Source organism: Zootermopsis nevadensis, unplaced genomic scaffold (genome assembly GCF_977971745.1).
Source record: "Zootermopsis nevadensis isolate Lab colony 2312 unplaced genomic scaffold, Znev_1.0 Znev_ptg000009l, whole genome shotgun sequence".
Classification (NCBI taxonomy): domain Eukaryota; kingdom Metazoa; phylum Arthropoda; class Insecta; order Blattodea; family Termopsidae; genus Zootermopsis; species Zootermopsis nevadensis.
The window spans coordinates 4360120-4381865 of NW_028259141.1; the positions used below are offsets into that span (position 1 = coordinate 4360120).

At 40.7% G+C, this 21746-nt stretch overlaps 2 protein-coding genes across 14 annotated transcripts in view; one reads left to right on the forward strand and one right to left on the reverse strand.

Annotated features, from left to right (window-relative positions):
* The window catches only part of LOC110838329 (polycystin-2-like protein 1), a 40980-nt gene extending 32951 nt beyond the window's left edge, over positions 1 to 8029 (reverse strand). For 2 of the 4 annotated variants that reach the window (XM_087345852.1, XM_022081437.2), the window contains exon 1: positions 7889 to 8018. The gene's annotated coding sequence lies outside the window, so the exon portion shown is untranslated. Of the gene's footprint in view, positions 1 to 7888 lie in introns of all 4 variants that reach the window. The other 2 variants (XM_087345854.1, XM_087345853.1) reach the window with 2 other exon arrangements.
* Positions 1 to 21731, forward strand: part of LOC110838315 (tachykinin-like peptides receptor 86C) — a 63689-nt gene extending 41958 nt beyond the window's left edge. For 8 of the 10 annotated variants that reach the window (XM_022081413.2, XM_022081421.2, XM_022081410.2 and 5 more), the window contains 6 exons: positions 7899 to 8030; positions 15163 to 15240; positions 16456 to 16603; positions 17340 to 17536; positions 18769 to 18896; positions 20136 to 21731. In XM_022081413.2, coding sequence (XP_021937105.1) covers positions 7899 to 8030; positions 15163 to 15240; positions 16456 to 16603; positions 17340 to 17536; positions 18769 to 18896; positions 20136 to 20224 — 772 coding nt within the window. In that variant the 3' untranslated portion in view covers positions 20225 to 21731. Of the gene's footprint in view, positions 1 to 7898; positions 8031 to 15162; positions 15241 to 16455; positions 16604 to 17339; positions 17537 to 18768; positions 18897 to 19626 lie in introns of all 10 variants that reach the window. The other 2 variants (XM_022081412.2, XM_022081417.2) reach the window with 2 other exon arrangements.
* The last annotated feature ends 15 nt before the right edge of the window (positions 21732 to 21746 follow it).

Consider the following 21746-nt stretch of genomic DNA (forward strand, 5'->3'; position numbering starts at 1 on the left):
TTCTATGGAAAGGGGAATGACAATCATCAGCTAGGGACGGGTTTTTTTGTTCATAGCAGAATTAGGGCAGCAGTTAAGAGAGTAGAATTTGTTAGTGACAGGTTGTCTTACGTAATTTTGGAAGGACGTTGGTGCGACATCATTGTCCTTAATGTTCATGCCCCAACTGAAGACAAAAGCGATGATATCAAGGATAGCTTTTATGAAGAATTGGAATCAGTATTTGATACATTTGGCAAGTATCACATGAAAATTCTGCTAGGAGATTTCAATGCAAAAATTGGGAGGGAGGATATCTTCAAACCCACAATAGGCAGCGAGAGTCTCCATGCACTTAGTAATGATAACGGTCTTAGAGCAGTAACCTTCGCTACGTCAAAAGATTTAATTGTAAAAAGTACAAAATTTCCACACCGTGATGTTCATAAATACACTTGGACTTCTCCAGATGGCAGAACACACAATCAAATAGATCATGTTTTAGTAGATAAGAGAAGGCAGACAAATGTAATTGATGTGAGATCATTCAGAGGAGCAGATTGCGACACTGATCATTATCTGGTGGTAGCAAAAGTGAGGGAGCGGCTTTCAGTAAGTAGACGAACTAAACAAAATTTTGACACAGAAAGATTTGATTTGAAAAAATTAAGTGAGGGAGAGGCAAAGGAACAATATCAAGTTGAAATTTCGAATAGGTTTCAAATTTTAGAGGCAAATGAGGATAATGAAAGTGTGGACATCAACAGGGAGTGGGAAAATGTCAGAAACTGCATCAAAATTTCAGCAAAAGAGAAACTAGGATACTACAGGAGAAAGCAAAATAAACCGTGGTTTGATGAAGAATGTTCAAAATTAATAGATCGAAGGAAGCAAACAAAATTTCAATGGTTGCAGAACCCAAACAAAACAAATGCGGATAATCTATGTAACGTGAGACGTGAGGCTAGTAGAACCTTTAGGACTAAGAAAAGGGAATACCTGAAGGGCAAAATTGCTGAACTTGAGACAAATAATAAGGAAAAAAACATCAGAGACCTGTACAGAGGCATTAATAACTTTAAGAAAGGATATCAACCCCAGACCAATTTGGTAAAGGATGATAGTGGCAAGTTGCTTGCAGATCCAATAAAAATTGTGAATAGGTGGAAAAATTTCTTTAGCGAGCTCTTAAATGTTCATGATACTGGTGATATTAGACAGATTAAAATGCATACAGCTGAACTGTTGGTGCCAGAACCTAGCTTAGATGAAGTGGAACTAGCCATTGGGAAGTTGAAAAGTTATAAATCTCCAGGAATTGACCAGATTCCGGCCGAATTAATTAAAGCAGGTGGCAAAGGGTTGCATATGAGGATCCATAAGCTTATTCAGTTAATTTGGGATAAGGAAGAGATGCCACAACAGTGGAAGGAATCCATAATTATTCCTATTCATAAGAAGGGGGACAAGACTGAGTGTGGTAATTACCGAGGAATATCGCTGCTATCAACCTCATACAAAATTCTATCCAACATTCTTTTGGCAAGGTTAACCCCATATGCGAATGAAATTATTGGGGATCATCAGTGTGGGTTCAGACGAAACAGATCAACGATTGATCAGATCTTTTGCATTCGTCAGATACTAGAGAAAAAATGGGAGTTCGGTGGGACCGTACATCAGTTATTTATAGATTTCAAAAAAGCCTATGACTCTGTGAAGAGAGAAGTGCTATACAATATTCTTATTGAATTTGGTATACCAAAGAAGCTAGTGGGTCTAATAAAAATGTGCTTAAATGAAACCTGTAGCAAAATTCGAGTAGGTAAATATGTATCTGAGACATTCCTCATCAAGAACGGTCTAAAACAAGGAGATGCTTTGTCTCCCTTGCTCTTTAACTTTGCGCTAGAATACGCCATCAGGAAGGTCCAAGGTAGGCAGGAGGGTTTGCAATTGAATGGGACACATCAGCTATTGGCATATGCTGATGATGTTAATTTATTGGGGGACGATATAAATACAATAAAGAGGAACGCAGAAGTTTTACTAGAGGCTGGTAGACAAGTGGGGCTGGAAGTAAATTCAGAAAAAACTAAGTACATGTTAGTATCTCGTCATCAGAAGACAGGCGGGCAAAATTATCTTAGGGTGGCTAATAAATCCTTTGAAAGGGTTACAAAGTTCAAATATTTGGGAACAACAATAACAAATCAAAATGATACTTGTGAGGAAGTTAGGAGGAGACTAAATTCCGGAAATGCTTGCTACTTCTCAGTCCAAAATATTTTGTCTTCCCGTCTGATTTCTAAGAACCTGAAAATTAAAGTATACAAAACAATAATCTTGCCTGTTGTTTTGTATGGGTGCGAAACATGGTCTCTCACTCAGAGGGAGGAACACAGATTGCAGGTGTTTGAGAATCGGGTGTTGAGGAGGATATTTGGGCCTAAGAGGGAAGACGATGGGGCGTGGAGAAAACTGCACAATGACGAGCTTAAAAATCTGTACTGCTCCCCCAGTATTGTGAGGGTGATTAAGTCGAGAAGAGTGAGATGGGCGGGACATGTAGCGCGCATGGATGGGACAAGAGGTGTGCACCGGGTACTGGTTGGGAAACCTGAAGGGAAGAGACCGCTGGGGAGACCTAGACGTAGATGGGAGGATAATCTCAGGCGGGATCTATGGGAGATAGGAGTTGAAGGAAACTGGATTTTGTTGGCCCAGGACAGGGTCCGGTGGAGGGCTTTGGTTAATTCGGTGATGAACCTTCGGGTTCGGTAAGCCATCTAGTTAGTTAGTTAGTTAGTAAAACAACATTTATAAAGGACGATTAAAAAATTACATACTCTACATCTTCTAATTTAAATATAAGACAATTGGTACATTTGGGTTGTCCTACACCAGACACAGCAAAATCCAATAGAGTATGTTGGGTACCTGTATCTGTTAATCAAAACAAACAAGACCCTGATTTGATTTTATCTTGAGCGGTGTCGTCCCGGATAATGATTTTCTAAATACAATTCGATGTACATAATGTGACATAACATTCAGCTGTTTTCTACTGTAGCTTCGTACAAGTGATTTACTCTCCTAATCGCTTCAAGATCCTCACTCAAAGCCGGAATTGATAACTTTTTCTTCTCTCTTCATATCCTTTATCCGGTCCTTTTCCTTTCTTTCTATTCTTGATTTTCATTTTTCTGAAAATACTACGTCTCCTTGTGTCTCTGCACACACAAAACATTTCTTTTGTTTATTTATTACTGATAGCGAAGTTTTCCGTCAATCCCAGGAAGTCTATTAAAAGGATCAGGTCAGGATATTGCACGACAAAGAGAAGATGCCTTTAAGATTGTCGTTGTCCTGCCTGGGAGGGGGGTTTCCCCCAGAGACTTTGTTTGCGACGTTATGTGGGCTGGTATTTCTAGTTGTACTGTCATAACGACACGTTACTTAGAAACCATAATTGGAACCGATGAGAAGCTATGTCTTTCATTATAGACGAGTGTTATAACGTTGCAGGTGAGACATTAAAATACGTATCTTACATTGGATTTAATTGGTTTATTAGTAATTGTGGCGCATCAGCTAAGATGTCGCAGTAACAATGTTAGACACGCACTTATACAGAATTCCCCATAAAAAGATGTATACATACAAACATTACACAAGTCTATTTGTGAGATGGCGTTCGGATTAAGTGAATTAATAATCTAAGTCTTGGTTAACTTTGGATTTCAGGGTTGAGATTAATGGGATATTAAAAATTACCCAACGTTTCGGAAAACACGTCTAGTGATGGGCGTTTATGGAAGGCCGTACCAAATGACCGAAGTGGGCGCAAGGGCAGAAATGGATTTCCAAATCCCTGTTAGCCCTAGTGGGCGGGGCACAGAATAGAAATCCCGGATGCCAGAGCTCTAGAAACAGGAAGTTCAGGGGTCCAGGCCTCAACGAAGGGAAAGGACCCAGAGGATAAATACAAACGACGGTTAAGGTTAGATGTGGGGAGAATTAGCTCTTAATAAATTCCTCCGCCCGATTCAGCGGAACCTCGAAACTTTGCCGAAAGAACACATAACTCGAGAAGCGATTAAATATTGATCCAACCGATCTGAAACAACAGGATGAATGATCTTCACAAATTAAACGCTAATCCGTAGTGAACGTTACGAATGTAAACGTATGATACCATTAATTGAATTCATTTTAATATTATCCCCCCGTCTATGCCTAAGACTTTCAAGTGGCCTGTCGCTGTATGCACTTCTAATCTCTCCCATCCGTGCTACATACGCCTCCAATCTTATACTGATATCTGGCGGAAAGTACAAATTACGACGCTCCTAACAGCGCAATTTTTTTCTAACGTCCTGTTAATTCCTCACTCATCCGTCAAAATTTCCTCATCAGGACGTGTTCTCAGACAATTTATTTATCTATAAACTGATACAGTATTATTTGTCTCGATCCCTCGTCTATTAACTTAAAATTTTTTTAGATACACACGACGTTTCGGAAGCTGGCTTTGCTTTCGCCATCAGGTTGGATCATAAGACATAACCAATTACGTACTTTAAAAGTAGTTGGTCTCAATCCCGAAACCTTTAGGCAAACATCAGTGTTTATTCTTCATTGAAGGTAATTCAACTACATTTCGTAATAACTTTGCAATAGTTCCCGACCCGAAGTTACGAAGGTAAGACTTCGACAAGATCTTCCGTAATCGATATATTTCAGTAAAACTTGGCCAACGGAAATCATGATAAGACAGAATCACAGTAACGCGAAGATAACGGATCAGAACGTTAATTCAAATATGATAACGTAAATTCAAGACAAAGCCTGTAATGGAATTTACATAACGCTACATCACAAAACACAACATTCGCTTGCAACACTACCACCCAAAACTCAGTCGCCATCTTTGGTGTTATTATTCAGTGTTCTGTCTTACGACAGGTCCATTGCTCTTCCCAAAAAGAGCTCTCCAGTTGTCCCTATTCTCGGCTTCTCGCTTTAATTCCTGGAACGTCATCTTATTTCCTTGTTTAAGGTCGTCGGTTAGCTGTGTCAGTCTTCTTCCCAGTCCTCGCTTTCCCTCAACCTGGCCTTCGGTGATATCACTCATTAATCCATTCCTTCTCATAATATGTCCCAGCCAGTTAGCTTTCCTTCGTGTAATCGCTTGCAGAATGTTTCTTTGCTCGTTGACTCTCCTCAATACTTCTTCGTTGGTCACTCGATCCGTCCACCTGATCTCTATTCTTCTCCAACACCACATTTCAAAACTCTCCAGGCATTTCTGTTCCTTCTTCCTGAGTGTCCAAGTCTCTGCTCCATACGTAACACTTCACTAGTTTCTCCTTCATCTCCAAGCCCACCTTGCTAGTGAGAATTATCCTCTTCTTGACGAAAGCTGCCTTGGCCATGGCTATCCTTGCTTTTACCTCCTTGGTGCATAGGGCGTCCGTCGTGACTATGCTTCCCAAGTACTTCAAATGCTCCACATTCTCCATCTGTTGGTTTCCAATTACAACGTTCAATGGCTCTGCTCTCGGTGCTATCCTCATTATTCCGTTACCAGACAAGAACTGCCATAAATTTTGTGTACTCTTTTTAATTTCTCTTCAAATTCCTTTCATTTTAATCGACTTTAATCTTTTCAACAATTATTTATATTCGTTTCATCTGCTCCTTACAGGCCCATACATGAAACGTTTTAAAGTACGTGCGTGCACTTCCGTTGATATTTAAACTACATTTCTAGAAATAAATGCATGTATTACATGTGTAATCATTCGTTAAACAGAAACACACAAAATCATGCAGTATACAAAAATTGTACTCCCTGCACCACCAAATACTGCCACCTTCAGACACGCAACTATAAAAGAGGTGGAGGATTTGAGGTGTTCAGACCTCTCACTCTTTTATCTCTCCGTGTCTTTCTCTACCTCCCACGCAGAGACACGCCCCCCACGCTCCTATTGGTTCCTACGATCTGGACTGATTCTGACTCCAGTCCCCACTGGTTAGACTCAGTTTCCTGAAACTCGAACGTTTTCCTCTCGCAAGGTTTGTTTGGTTGGCACTACTTACTCTGTGACCGTTCCTTATTGCCAAGTGGGATCGGGTTCGATGAAGGGATTTATGAGACTCTTATGCTGGGTTCACGGGGTTTAATTTAAGATCGCCTCAACTGTGGCTTCAGGTATTTATTTTCAGTTGATTGCTGATTTAAATCTCCGCACGATATTGGTCAAAGTTAATGTAATACACTGCCACGTCCGTCAAACCTTTTCAACTTTCAACAACTGACGACTAATAACTTACAACTGGAACTCACGACTGTAGTAAAAGACGTTTCTCTCTCAAATATATTAATTTCACCCACTCATTCCGAAATCTAAAATTTAGTAACATCATTGGTTCGAGTTCCCGCTTTGTTTCGTGGTTGGTGGAATAATTTAAATTTAAGTCAGAATAACTTTTCTCTGATTGGTCGGTTCGATACCCGAGGCCAACTGTGACAGTTTACATCTCGTGGTGACGCTAGGTCACTTATGCTTAAACCCAATAATAGGGGTCCGACCTCCTAGGGGGTGAAATACTGCAACTGCCTGTCAAAGTATCCAGTTACAGGAGTTTTGAACTTCTTGAATGTGGATTTTTTCGAAAGGACAGCTGACAATGACAAATGTATGTCTATGTTCCGCTGAGCCTTCGTCACATGTCCGGGTGTGAATGTATTGAAAACGGAAACATTTCTTCATCCTTCATGGGTGGTCATAGTCCGAGCCCGAGCTCATGACTAGACGATTATAAATCATACTTTTAGAGCGACTGTAATGTATTTACCACGACGTGTGAAAATTTAATTTTGATATATAACATTTAACACACCATGAACACCTGATTTAACAGCTTAACCACATTCTTTAATGTTAAATAGCGATTACTTCCTTAAACAGCATCAACCAACTATTATTTACAATGGAGAGGTGATGTATTTTCTTTAAAACAACTGAATTTTAAATATATTTTCCCTAAGCTTCGAATGTTTAACCAAAAGCTGACCTATAAAACTAAACGGTAAACTATTTAACCGCACAAACTCGTGTTTAAAAAACAATTGTCCCGAATAAACCATTACTTGAAGTTTTCACGGCTACTAAACTCAATAAAATCCTCTCGAACAACAAATTCTTTTCCGTTCTGGAAAGAAGCCGAACGTTTCAGATGTACCTGATGATGGAGGCGGAGAAGGTATCCGAAACTTTGAGATCCTGTCCAGAACTATCACAGATTGTTGCCTGAGAGGGTTTTGTTGAATAGTTCTTTGTAAACCAATTAAGAAGATACGTACAAATCACTTTTTTTAAACTTTGCCGAAATTACAAAGCTACATTTTATTCGTCATATGCTTCAACTAATTAAGTAGCTGGCTTACCGAACCCGAAGGTTCATCACCGAATTAACCAAAGCCCTCCACCGGACCCTGTCCTGAGCCAACAAAATCCCATCTCCCATAGATCCCGCCTGAGATTATCCTCCCATCTACGTCTAGGTCTCCCCAGCAGTCTCTTCCCCTCAGGCTTCCCAACCAATATCGGGTGTACACCTCTTGTCCCATCCATGCGCGCTACATGCCCAGCCCATCTCATTCTCCTCGACTTAATCACCCTGACAATACTGGGGGAGGAGTACAGATTTTTAAGTTCGTCATTATGCAGTTTTCTCCACGCCCCATCGTCTTCTCTCCTAGGTCCAAATATCCTCCTCAACACCCGATTCTCAAACACCTGCAATCTGTGTTCCTCCCTCTGAGTGAGCGACCATGTTTCGCACCCATACAAAACAACAGGCAGAATTGTTGATGACATTGTATTACTGTACTCACCCTGTTGCAGGTACCTGGCGATTGTGTGGTCCTATACACCAAAGATGTCGATGAAAATCATTGTTATGATCATTCTCATCTGGGTCGCAGGCTTCGCCATAGGACTGCCCTCTGCAGACTACGATAATACCATCGCCCGCAGGTAGGCAACCCGGCCTGTAACCAAAGAACACGCGTTAGCGACATGTAAAGCGTGGAAGTTTTCAAAATGTCAGTCAGAACAAACCAGTGTATGCAATATTCTCGGCCTGCGGTGTGTCCTTATGTCAAACACACATGACGGCACACCACGAAATTTCGCATAATATCTACAAATCCGTTCCCTACAAAAACGCAGGCAAATAAAAATGAAACATAAAACATGTTTAATAAAACCACGACGTTTCGGAGATAGACTCCCATCGTCACAAACCTTCAGAATTGAACCAATATCTGTGTTGTGCATTAAAAGCTGTCCCACTATACACCATGTAGGCGCTTGTGGGGAGAGTTGTCAGCATCACGCTCCGGCCGCGCTTTGCCCCCGGGAAAGGACCCCGGTACCCACTGGACAGGAAGCTGGGTGGGCCCCAGAACCGGTCTGAACGCAGAGGCTAGAGATTCGAACCCCGGTCGTCCAGTCTGTAGCCAGTCACTATACAGACTGAGCTACGGCGGCTCATTGTGTGTTGTATATTAGTATAGGTAGGCCCCGATTTACGCCGGGGTTACGTCCCACCTCCTCAGGGTCGTTAGCTGAAGCGGCGTAAATCGAGGAAGAATTATAATGTATTTAAATGAGATAGGTTCCTTCACTATGAAAACTGAACCATAAGAGTTAATATAAGTGTTTTTGTATTAAATACTTGTGGTTATTTTATAATTATGAGATATAAATAATATTTACAGATAAAATATAAGTAATAAAATAAAAATTTAACTTAGTACTTCGTTCCTGTATAGCCATCTTTGGATGTAGTAACGCCACTGTCTGTCCCCTTATTGATGTTCTTTGACAGTGGCGTAATGGGATGGGCCTTCTAATTAGAGCGCCGGAGAACAGGAAGTCGAGTCTCCACAATGCCCCTCATAACACGTGGATTCTCTGAATGGTACACCAACATCGGCTTTAACTTCAAACTGCCTGATGCATTACCACCCAGAAGTAAATTAAGCCGATCTTTCGCAGCCTTAAGACCACGGACAGACCTCTCTTCACAGGCTACGAAAGACCTACAAGTGGTCTTCTTCCAATACATCCCCGTCTCATCAACATTAAAGACGAAGACTGGCGAACGAGGACACTATCGCCTCCTAGATACCCACTTCCTGTGTTGCGTTTCCATTTTTTTATTTTTCATTATTATTTTAAAAGGGCGTTAATGTGAAATGGCGTAAAATGAAGAGTCATAAAACGGGGCCTGTAATTGTAATATTGTCTTTTTCTGATTTTAACGCGTGAATATGGGATTTCTTAAAATAATTTTGCTGCACGTTGGTTGCGGAACACTGGAATAATCACACACGTCATTTAAATGGGTTTATTCAATTGAATGTTTGTAACTTAGAACGAGGGACGGCTCTTAACGTAAATATCAAAAAATCATATAATGCAGTATTTGTCTACACTAGATGAGTTGAGTAGATTCTATTCAGTATAATATAAAGTTGTCCAGCGCCGTAGCCGAGCGGTCTGAGGCATCATGCTTCGGACTGGCGATACGGAATGAGCGCTGGTTCGAGTCTCGGGGGAGAAGAAATTTTCTCATGAGCTTTCGACCAGTGTATGGGACCGGTGCCAACCCAGCATCGTGAGGAAATTGGGGAGCTACAATGAGTAGCGTAATCCGGTCATGAAAACTAGCAATGGCTGGGGGTTCGTCGTGCTGACCACATGTCGCCCTATATCTGGTTGGATGATCGTTCACCTCTGCTTAGGCATGTGAACGTGAGGCCAGCAGTCAAGCTAGTCGGCTTTGGCTCTCTGGAGCTGTTACGACACGGATTATTATTATATAGCAAAGTTTGATTTCCTCACTCAAACTGAGGGCTGTGGAGTCGGCACTAAAATTCCCGACTCCTTCATAAAAGCTCAATAAGTATTCATCATCATCAGGGATTAGGCATTAATGCCTGTTCCGACTTCAAATTCTTCTTCATGGCCGACCTCGATCTCTTTTCCCGATAGGTTTGCAGCTGAGCGCAGATATACGTTCTATTAATAATGGTAAACCTACTAAAATGGTAAATGGTACCTTAAGAGATTTCATCACCACCACGTGAATCATCAGGCTACTTTTTAGACTTATAACCTAAATTTAAATATACGTCTAATTGCTATCGCAGAAATCGGTTGATCTGTAGACAGTTTGTATTCTTAAGGTACCGTAGCCAAAGTTACAAAGGATTATTCCCACACCACGTGGCTCAATGCGTCGTTGAATCTCCCTAAGCGTGAGGTGTTATTAAGATTTATATCGAGGTCGGAGTCGGTACATTTTTACCAACTCCGACTCCACAGCCCTGCTCAAACTTCTATAAATATTATTATTTCATGACCATACCATTCATTCTATTAATGGACAGTGTAATTGTTTTGTCACAAATCCATCTTCCTCCTTTCTTTTGTTTTTTGATGCTGTATTACCGACCGTTAGACGAATCAAAACAACTGAGCAGAGCAAAGTTTTATGCGTTCATCCATCACATCCATTACTTCAACACTGGACAAAAAAATACATTAACGAAAGACCTGCCTATATTTTAACTGATCCGTATTCTGTTAAATCAAAATATATTAAATAATTTTGGTGAGAGGGTTCGCAGTATCGGACACTTTGGGAAAATCTCGGGTTGTAGTCGATGTCTATTATTGCGATGAATCGAACGTTGTCACACACATTTAGAGGCTTGCTTTTTTTGGCCTCATTATACGAGGTGCGATCGGAAAGTTTCAAGACTGCGCGTATAAAAACCCGTACACTTATCTCAGGTATTAAATTCATCCATCACCCTCGAAGTAGTTCCCCTGGGAGTGAACACAACGTTCCCAGCGCCGCTGCCAAGCCTGGAAGCATCCCTGGAAATCTTTCTTTGTCAGCCTGTCAAGCACCATCTGCGATTCTGCCTGAATCTCTTCTATCGTCTCAAATCTCCTTCCCTTTAGCTGAATTTTCATCTTTGGGAAGAGGAAGAAGTCACACGGCGAATAAGGAGGGTGCGGGATGACGGCCATGGTGTTTGAGGCCAAGAACTGCCGAACTTTGAGGGCGGTGTGCGCTGGCGCGTTGTCATGATGCGTCGCATGTGGAGTTCTTCCTTTAGAATCAGCTGACAGGTCCCATAGCCTATCCCAACAATGTCGCACAAGTCGTTGATGGTACGACGTCGATCTTCGTGAATGGCCTGCCGAATCGTCGTAACATTTTCGGATGTTGTACTCGAAGATGGTCGTCCAGAACGCTCGTCATCATCGACAGAGGTTCGGCCATTTTTAAAACGTGAATGCCACACAAAAGTTTGTGCACGACCCATTGCGGACTCCCCAAATGCTTGCTTTAGCATTTCATAGGTTTCCGTAGCCGTTTTGGCGAGTCTTTCGCAAAATTTGATGCACACGCCATTCCGAAATCGCAGGAGGGTCGGTGTAATGCACTACCAAAACGCTCGTAACTAAGAAACAAATGCTAATTCGATGATGCCGGCTGGCACACTGATTCACTATGAATGTAGGCCGCACCCCCTAGCGGCAGGAGCTCGTACTACATCCGGTTCGCCCTCTATTGACACAGTCTTGAAACTTTCCGATCGCACCTCGTATAGGATACTGGCAACTCTTTCGAAACGTCGTCGATATTAAAATATCGGGAGTGAAGTTTGAAATAGCAAATCATGAGCGTTCTGTATGAAAACAAGTACATGATCTTCTGGGTATTCTCGGAAATAAACAGTTTACCTCAGGTTTGATTCACGTAATTCCCTAACACGAAATAATCAGTTAATACGTACGCTTATCTATGTAATAAGGATCGATCCCACTCAAATGCAACAGAGATAAGCGGACAATTAACAATTTGAATGAGTTTCCACATGAATTCAGTTTACATCATCCCACACAATGACTTTTATCCATTTTAATAGTATCCAACCAATTACAATTATATCGTTGGAACAATAAAGCAGAAATTACCGAAAACATCTTTGAATGCTGTCTCAACTTAATTCAAAATAGAATCAAAAGTTTTTATCTGTTATAAGTTTCCTTATTTGTTGATTTGCGGCTTTAGTAAACTTAGATGACAGTTTGCATATTACCAACGCATGAGCAAGTATTAGGGAAAATATCAAGACCTCAACCAAGGAAAATCTATGATATTACACACTAAAACATAACAAACCATGGTTTCATGATGGGTAGTCAAAATTAATAGACAAACAAAAGCAGGCTAAATTACAACGGTTGCAAACCCCGAGCCAAATCAACGGAGTTAATTTTCAAAATTTAAGACGTGAAACCAGTAGAACATTTAGGAAGAAGAAAAGAGAATACCTGAAAGATAAAATTAATGAACGTAAGACTAATTACAGAAACAAAAATATCAGAGATTTAATCTCCTTCCTTGACTCTACAATCCAGTTGTGGGTCTTCGCCACCCCTTTTCGGAGGTTTTTTAGTCCTTTTTAAGCGTGAATTTGTGAGTAGTGAGTGACCAACCCACTGACTGCACAATTTCTACTCAGTCCCGATTTGACTGCCAGAGCCATCTAGCAGTGAATCAGGAGAGACTTGGGTGAGAAATGACCGCTGAATTTGGTTACGAAACATCCTAATTAAAAATTTATAAAGAGCCATAAATTAATTTTAGAAAGATTACCAACCTAGAGTTAATATTATAAAATAATGAGAATGGTTATACGCTCGCACATACTCACAGGGGTTTGAATAGGTGGATAAATTTCTTTATCCAGGTGTTATATGTTCATTCTGTTCATGATATTACGTAGATAGACATACATACGTCTGAACCATTAGTACCAGAATCTAGCCTTATCGGGATGGATGAAATTATTCGGGATCATCAGTGTGGAATCTGTCTTAATAGATCTATAACTGATCACATTTTGTACTAGAGAAAACGTGGGACGGTCCATCAACTATTTACAGACTTCAAGGAAGCCTATGACCCAGTTAAAGGAGAAAATCCTTACAATATTTTGCTTGAATCTGGTAGCTAGTGAGACTAATTAAAACGTGTTTAAGTCAAAAACCTAGCAAAATTCGTATGGTAAAACATTTGTCCGATACATTTCCTATTCAGAATGGCCTGAAACGGGGAGATGCTTTGTCGCCGCTGCTTTTAAATTTTGACTTAGAATATGCAATCAGGAAGAACCCTAGAAAATCAGGGTGGTTTGCAATTGAATGTAACACATTAGCTGTTGGTATGCGCTGATGATATGAATTTCTTGAGCGAAATTATAAATACTGTAAAAGCTAAAACAGAAACACTCTTAAGGACTAGTCGGGATGTTGGTCTTGAAATAAATGCAGAAAATACGAAGTATATGATCACGTCTCGGCATCAGAATTCAGAATATAAGAATGAAAATGTGATAAAATTCAAGTATTTGGGGACGACACTAACAAGTCAGAATAACATTCATGAAGAAATCAAGAGCAGATTAAGTTCAGGGAATGGTTCCTGTCATTCAGTCCAAAATCTTTTGTCCTCCCCTCCCATATAAAAAACTAAACATTAAACACACAGAATTCTAATTTTGCCAGTTGTGCTGTATGGGTTAAAAACTTGGTCTCTCACCTTGACGGTGGAACATAAATTGAGAGTCTTTGAGAAGAGATTGTTAAAGATGATACTTGGATCTAAAAGAGATGGATCATTGAGAAATTTGCATAATGAGCTTCACGGCCTGTACTTATCGCCTGATAGAGGGATTAAATCGAGGAAGATGAGATGGGCGAGACATGTGGCACGCATGAGGGAGGGGAGGCCTGAAGGGAGGAGACCGCCGGAAAGACCTCGGCGTAGGTGGGAGGATAACATTAAGATGGACCTGAGGGAGACAGGAATCGATTGAGCGAACTGGGTGCAGCTAGCTAATGTTAGATTTCTGTGAACACAGTGACGGACCATCGGGTTCCATAAAGAAAATGGGCGATTCTTTGACAAACCGAGTACACAATCGATTTTTCACAGAATTCCCTGCACTATAGAGTGTGTGAGTGAACAAACAGCTTGGAAGTGGAAAATGAAAATTCTTACAAAAGTTTGGCGTGAAATATAACGAAGAGTGATGTCTTGGAAGACCACGACGAGATACAGTAATAAATAACTCATTATATATCAGGTTTGTGTATTGAAGACTTGATTAAGTTGATTCAGAATCATATTCAGTGATAACACCTTATATTTGCTGTGTAAATATTTTGCTTATGGCACTATAGCCTTTATACACCCGATTTAACAGGTGTCTTATCATAACAAGACATCTACCTGTCACTGAAATTACTGGTAGCTTTAGTCTGTATTCAATGCAATGTGTTATGAAACAGAAGCATTGTATTAAAGTGATTTATCTCCAATGCAAAATTAGCAAGATACAACAAAGAATGTTTTGGAACAACAAAGGTTGAGTTATCCCTGGTACTTATCTAAGCACCGCGCAATGCAGACTCAAGGGCAATCCCACATAATCGTAACATAAAACTTAAACCTGAGGAAACAATCCTGATAACACATAGCCGTTCTGGACGTTGTTGTTACGATAAAATCATCCTATACCAGGAATCAAACCCCGGTCATCCACCCCGTAACCTGAGATACCCCCAGCATCCTGGTTTGCAACACACTCGTACGCAAACTCGTTGAATTTAGAAAAAAAAATCAGAGTTGGGCGTTATAGGATCTGCGTAATTAGGACATTCCACGCACAAATTAAATCCAGCATCGATTTCAGGATGGGGACTGGTTAGCTTGTAACTCGAATCAGCTTCTCACGTGACAACCCCGGACAGGAAAAATAATCCTTCATAGAAATGAGTTCCCTCTGGCGATGGGTGACATTTTTAGTGTGAGCCAATGATAACACGCTGGTTGGACGGTCCTGTCACGCATCCCATGGGCTTTGACAGACGAATATTGAACAGCTTGTCTCAGTATCATTTTGTCCACCACAGATTTGTAATGGACTTCCCTGGCATTGAGCCTTGACTTGAACAAGTGGTAAGTGGAAAGCGAATACGACGCAATTTATACAGAATCGTCTGTCTGTTGCAGGGACACCGGGAACACACGCACGGTTTGCGTCCTTAAGTGGCCAAACGGAGATATTTTTAATTCCACGCTGGACCACGGGTAAGTGGGGAAAGTCACAGAGACTGATATATCGATACTTTGTCTCCTGTATATCGACATTCCTGTCTATGTCCTCGCCTGTATCGATACTAGAACACGAAAGCTGTTGGTATAATTGGTTATACTGAATGAATGAGCCAGATTCCTAATTACTAAGAAAAAAGTTACAGATCTAAATATTTTAGTGGTGCTTAAAATTTAAAGGTACTGAGTAAAATTTAATATTTTCTAATGTATAAGTGTAATAATAATATTTTTCGTCTTTCGTTAAAGAACACGTTTTCTTATGCGTTGATATCCTGGGTAAATAAATATCGATGTTTCGTCAAAGATACTTACGTGCACTGATATATCAACGATAGAAATTCTGTTCATCGCTAAATCCATATTTGCTTGAAAAGAGAATCATGGTCACACATGTGCAGAGAGCCACAGTAGATGGCTTTCAGATTACATCGGTTGATACGTGATCTCTTATTAATCTTATGAACCGACGGATTTCGAACTACAATGTGTTCACAAGCCTCTGTCGCTTTTGATTTCCAAGAATTTCCTTTACCAAAAGAAAATTGTTACCATACAACTCAGTCGGCTCCACTACCTATCAAAAATGCTGAGGAGAGTGGTGTGGAATGCTAAAACACTGAACGAAAAATGTTCTCATAACCCCAATGTCCCCTGCCTTACACTCCGGGGTTTTTTTAGTGTTCTGTCCGACGACAGGTCCATATGAACAGGATCCTTCCATCCTTTTCTCGGATTGGGACCTGTTCATATGTTTTTTAGGCAGATGATCCAGAAGTGGTTTGCCATTGCCTTCTTCTGTGAATGGAGTAATTGTTGGGATGCCACGGAGAAACCCCCGGAGGAAAACTCCGTGATGCCTAGACCACGGCCTTGCCCAACACAAGTTATAAATCTGAGCACAACCGGGAATTGAACCCGGGACCCCAGGATTACAAGGCTAGCGTTCTGACCGCTAGACCACCGTGGCGGCTTCCCGGGGTACAGCACAATAATTTCAGAACCCCCAAAAGCACACCGAGTTTACAGCCGAAAAAATTAATCTCACCCCCGAGGGGATCAGGAAGTCAAATTCCTGGAGGAACGTAAGACACAACAGGAGGAAGAGGGGAAGATGGAAGGGGAAATTCCCAAAGATGACGTTACACTGGTCAGTAGGTATAAAAACCAAACTGGTATTTGTATTTGCAGGTACGATAAATTCCTGCTACAGGTGACGTACATATGGCCGATGTTTATCATGGGGATGTGCTACAGCACTACGGCGATGGAACTTTGGTGCTGCAGCTCGAATCCCGAGCGGGCCCCGCAAGAAATTCACACCAGGCATACCAAGAAGGTGAGATGTCTCCAAATCCAGTCCCTTTACACCTTATGTTCAGTCTGCCATTTTCCCAAGCCTTTTTTCAGGATCAGGCCAATTTCGGGTCAGTCACCGCAGTCATTGGGCATCCTGTCTGATGAGATGACTCGTCTGTTCGTGTCACACGCATTTACGTATTCTACACTTTCCCTCAGTATACAGAGTGATTCAAAAGGTTAGAACCAAACTGAAGGAGCGTGTAGAGGGACTCAGAGAGAACAACTTTCGAATAGGAATCCATGTCCTCCGAAGTTATCCTGAGTCAGTCGAGGCCATTGAAGGCAGGGAAGTCTGATAACATACCGCTGAAATACTTTGCTATTCTTCTATTAGCTTAATTTTTGTTTTTTATTAATGTACAAGGATACATTAGCAATCTTACAAACCAAATTATTTCAGCGGTATGTTATCAGACTTCCCTGCCTTCAATGGCCTCGACTGACTCAGGATAACTTCGGAGGACATGGATTCCTATTCGAAAGTTCTCTCAGAGTCCCTCTATACACTCCTTCAGTTTGGCTCTAACTTTTTGAATCACCCTGTATAAACCTACATTATAAACATGGTCTCTGCCAGATTACGCCTTATCTGAGTTACAAAAGCAACTTACTTATCGTAAGCTAAATTTCGAGAAATAGCTCCTGCATACGTGCGGGATGTCGAAAGCCACATGAAAATCACTAACCGGCGTGCGTCTTTGTGTGTGTTACAGGAAGCTACCATGTTCATCAGTATGATGGTCGTGTTTGCAGTATGCACACTCCCATTTCACGTACACAACATTTATGCGGAATACGATCTAGCTAATCAATACGGTGGACTTTCCAAGCACCTAGACCTAGCGGCAAATTGGTTGGCCGGGGCCAATGCCATGATTAACCCGTTGTTATTCATATTGATGAATTCCAGGTACTCCAGTTTACCTAAGTTTGAGTTGACTACAATTATTAGAGCTCTAGTGACTATAACGTGAACAATGACATTGTTCCATCAGTAGAATCGCACACTATCAATTTAAGAGTCTATTATAACGCTCACTATTAATTCAGGGATGAGTTACTGAGGTTAACGAAGATAGGCCCGGGGTGAGATTACGGCTTCAAATACGACTATTGTACCAAAAGTCTCGGAATAGGACGGATCGTATGGATTTACGACTCTGACAGTGTTTGAAGGACCTGAGAATTGGAACGTGGAACGTGAGGAGCCTATTTAAAACAGGGGCGTGGGATATATCAGCTATGGAAGTAGGGAAATATAGTTTGGATGCTGCAGGGGGCAGAGGATTTTTCCTCTAGCCTCTGCTTCCAGACCGGCTCTGGGGCCCACCCAGCCTCCTCTACAATGGGTACCGGGGTCCTTGCCCGGGGGTAAAGCCGGCCGGGGCGTGACGCTGACCACTCACCCCCATCTAGTGCCGAGGTCAAGGAAGAGAGGAGCTATACCTCCACTCCCCCCAAGCGCCTACATGGCGTATAGTGGGACAAACTTTACTTTACTTTTACCCTCCTGTCGGATCCCTTCCCAGTGCGCAATGGCCTAAAACAGGGGGATGCTTTATCTCAAATGATTTTTAATTTTGCTCTAGAACATGCCATCTGGAAGGGCTCAAATTGAATGGTCTGCACCAAGTACTTGCCTATTCTGATGACGTCAATTTGCTGGGGGATGGTGTGGGTTCCATAACCTAGAATGCAGAAACTCTCCTACAAGCTAACAAGGAAATGTGCCTAGAAGTAAATGTAGGCAAAACTAAATTCTTAGGCGTAATACGGGACCATCATCAGCAAAGACGGCGGAACATAATTATAAGTAACACATATTTTGAAAATGTATAAAAAAATTAATTTATCTGGGAACAACAATAACAAATATAAATGAGGTCCACGATGAAATTTGGAGTAGAATACATTCGAGGAAAGCTTGTTTTTATCCAATTCAAAAACTATTACCATCTCCTTTACTATCCAAAAACAATGAATATCAGGATATATAAAACAATAATTTTGCCTCTTGTCTTGTATGGTTGCGAAACATGGTCTTCTAGAGACCAAAATTCACCCATAGCAATAACAGCTTCTAACTCGAAAGTGTAAATCCGCGCAGTTAACTGACCATCCTCGACTATTTGTGCTTCTTAGGTTCCGTCAGTGCTTGATAGACGCCTGGAGACAGTGTCATTGTCCCTTCTGGAAGAGGTCCGTGCACCTGGAAGACACCGAGTTGACCATGTTTCATATGTGCATCTTTCGCCCTGAATCCACTTCAGGTGAGTTTTCACGCTGCATCTTTCAGGTTTACTTCCAAACAACTACAATACAGCACAAGTTTTCTTATTCCTTGTTAACTGATCATACGTGGAAGGTATAGAAGTAGAGTTACCATATTTCCGGTGGTACAGACCAGGACGCCCCCTTTTTAATACGAAAAGGAAGATGGGGCACAGTGTAGTTCACGTCTGAGTTTCATGTCAAGTCAAACTCTTTCTTTACGTACATATCACTGTCACTCTCCGTGTAATTAATACAAATTGATAATTACTGCCCTCGTACGTGTTAATCGTTTGCATTTGTCAACTAAGAAACAGGGTTCGTTACTGTCACAGAACGAGCACAGATATGTGTCCATTTCGTTTCACAAGAAACGGATTCCCTCCGAAATATTTCGTGAGTCTCCAAACGCATATCGGAATTTCTGAAACTACGAACAACTCTGATTCCTGATAATCTAGCTCGTGTTTCGGAGGGGTCCATCTCACACGATCAAAATCAGTCCTTTGTGCTCTGCCCCTAGCATGACCGCTGATTCAAAATACCCCTGCGTGCATGGAATCATTCTACTGAAACAGAATAAATCTGGGGAAATCGGAACAAAACTACGAAATAGCTTGGATAAACCAAAACAAGGACATTCGGTAATCCTAAATAGAAAGGTACATCAGAATTAGAATATAAATAAAAAAACTATTAATGTGATTTAAACATTTGCTTCTCCTCTAGCAATGCAAGTCGCAGTTGCGAGACCCACAACTCAGTCACTGAACGCACAGATCCAATATTGAAGTGTCAACATTCCTGCCACTGTCTTCCTCAGGGTATCCAATGTGTTCTCTTTAAAGTTTTCTAAACTGTGCATACGAGATGCGTTCTTGCATTCGGAGTGCACGTGTACGTCAAGAGCATTATATATTTTTTTTTATTTTGTGTTAAGTTACCACGTTGGCCTTCGCGATAACTTGTCGTACATCCAAAACTATTGTTCCAAAAACCGAATCACATTACATGTTTTAACACTGCAGCCATAAATGGCCTTCGTATTTCTCACGGACGAGTAGATACACATCATGCGTTCGTTTGAAGCGTTTAATGAATGCAAGTAAGGCAAAAAACGATGAACACAAAACTTCTCTGAGTCTTCGTGTTATCTAATATAAAATGTCCTCGATCTACCTACCACAGTTATCAACAGTACGGTTTGTTTAGTCGATTTTTTGTTTTCTATCCAATAGCGATCCTGACGCAAACATCGAGCGGAGAATTCGTCTCTAGCGACACCAGGTCATTGGTAGAGAGGAACTTGGACGTTCCTAACGTTTAAAAGGACAGTGTCTGTTTGTATCCTCGTCAACTGACGTTTATTTGTTAAATTAGTTAATGGGAGGCATTAATACGTTTATAAAAAGTATAGAAAATGTAATACAGGCAACTCTCGGTTTACGAACATCGCTATAACGAACGTCACAATTCATTCAAAATTTAATAAAATCGCCAATAGACAGAGTTCATTATAAAACGAAATGCCAAGCGTTTAGTGAACATAATTGTAAGATTTAAATAAAAAAATTTAAAAAATGTATTTATTGCAATAATTATCAGAAAAGTGTTATATGATAATTTTACTGAACTGTTCTTGGTTAATAAAACTAATCTATCCAGTACAAAAACGTTGGTTTACATTCAACGCCGCGTAGAATGTTTTCTCACATAACGCATAAATACATTATAATAAAACGTATTGTGGTATTCAACCTTTTTTGTTCGCGTACCCCCAGATATAATTTCTCTTCAACTTTGTACCCCAAAAGTTGTTGGTGTTTAATTCAAGTTATACATAGTATATAATCTACATCCAAAATAAATTAAATAAATTACATTACTGATTATTCAGTGTTTATCATAAAATAATATTTTTTTTAAATTTCACGTACTCCCTAAGATGTCTTCGCGTACCCAAGGTTGAATACCACTGATATAGACCATTCGATGTTTAGTACATGGTTTTAATGCTTTAAAATGGCTGTTAACGTATACGATTCGTATCGTAAGAACTCAGGAATGCAAGATACTCATAACGAACAACGTCTTGGAACGGACATCGTTCGTAAACAGAGAGTTGCCTGATTTTAACGTGTAACAAGATTTAATTTGAGTTTGAGCGGAACATCGAACCCCATGAGGCCGAAATGCGCCTGGTAAAATAAATTACAGTTAGTTGCACGGGCTGAAAATTCCCTGCCCAACATGCGACACAGAAGAAAAATAAATGATGGCACTATTTCTTGTGAATGCGCACCGAGTTGACATGTCAACCTTGACGACAGCCAACTTCGCCTAGTGGAAAAACCGACAATGATGCTGGTAATAAAATGTCTTTGCAGGACCAACTGATAACAGAAACAGGCCTCTCACGCGCAACCACCAGCCGAAAAACAGGGTCTTCATCGTTAGATTTTACAGAGAAACCTAAGTAAATCTGACCCTTGCATTGCAAGAGACGAGGAAGTATATAACTTTAAACACTCTCAGTTTCAGCACTAAATGGTAGTGAGTGATTCCATTCCTGTTAAAAGTATTTTACTGTATGCTTAAATTACAGAAAGACAATTTTCTAGGGAATATGAAAACAGTAACACCGTTACATTTCATGTGAATTTGGGTCATGGGTCCATCATCTAAAAACTTGTCTTTGTTGTGATAAACGAGGTTTGTTAAACAGTAATGTATAAATACTCTGTACACAAAATTATAAAAGTACGAACATCGGGATTAGAGAACAACTTTGTATGTTGTAATTTAATTTAAGAAATAAAACATTTCACTAACTGGCCCCTATCAGCGTC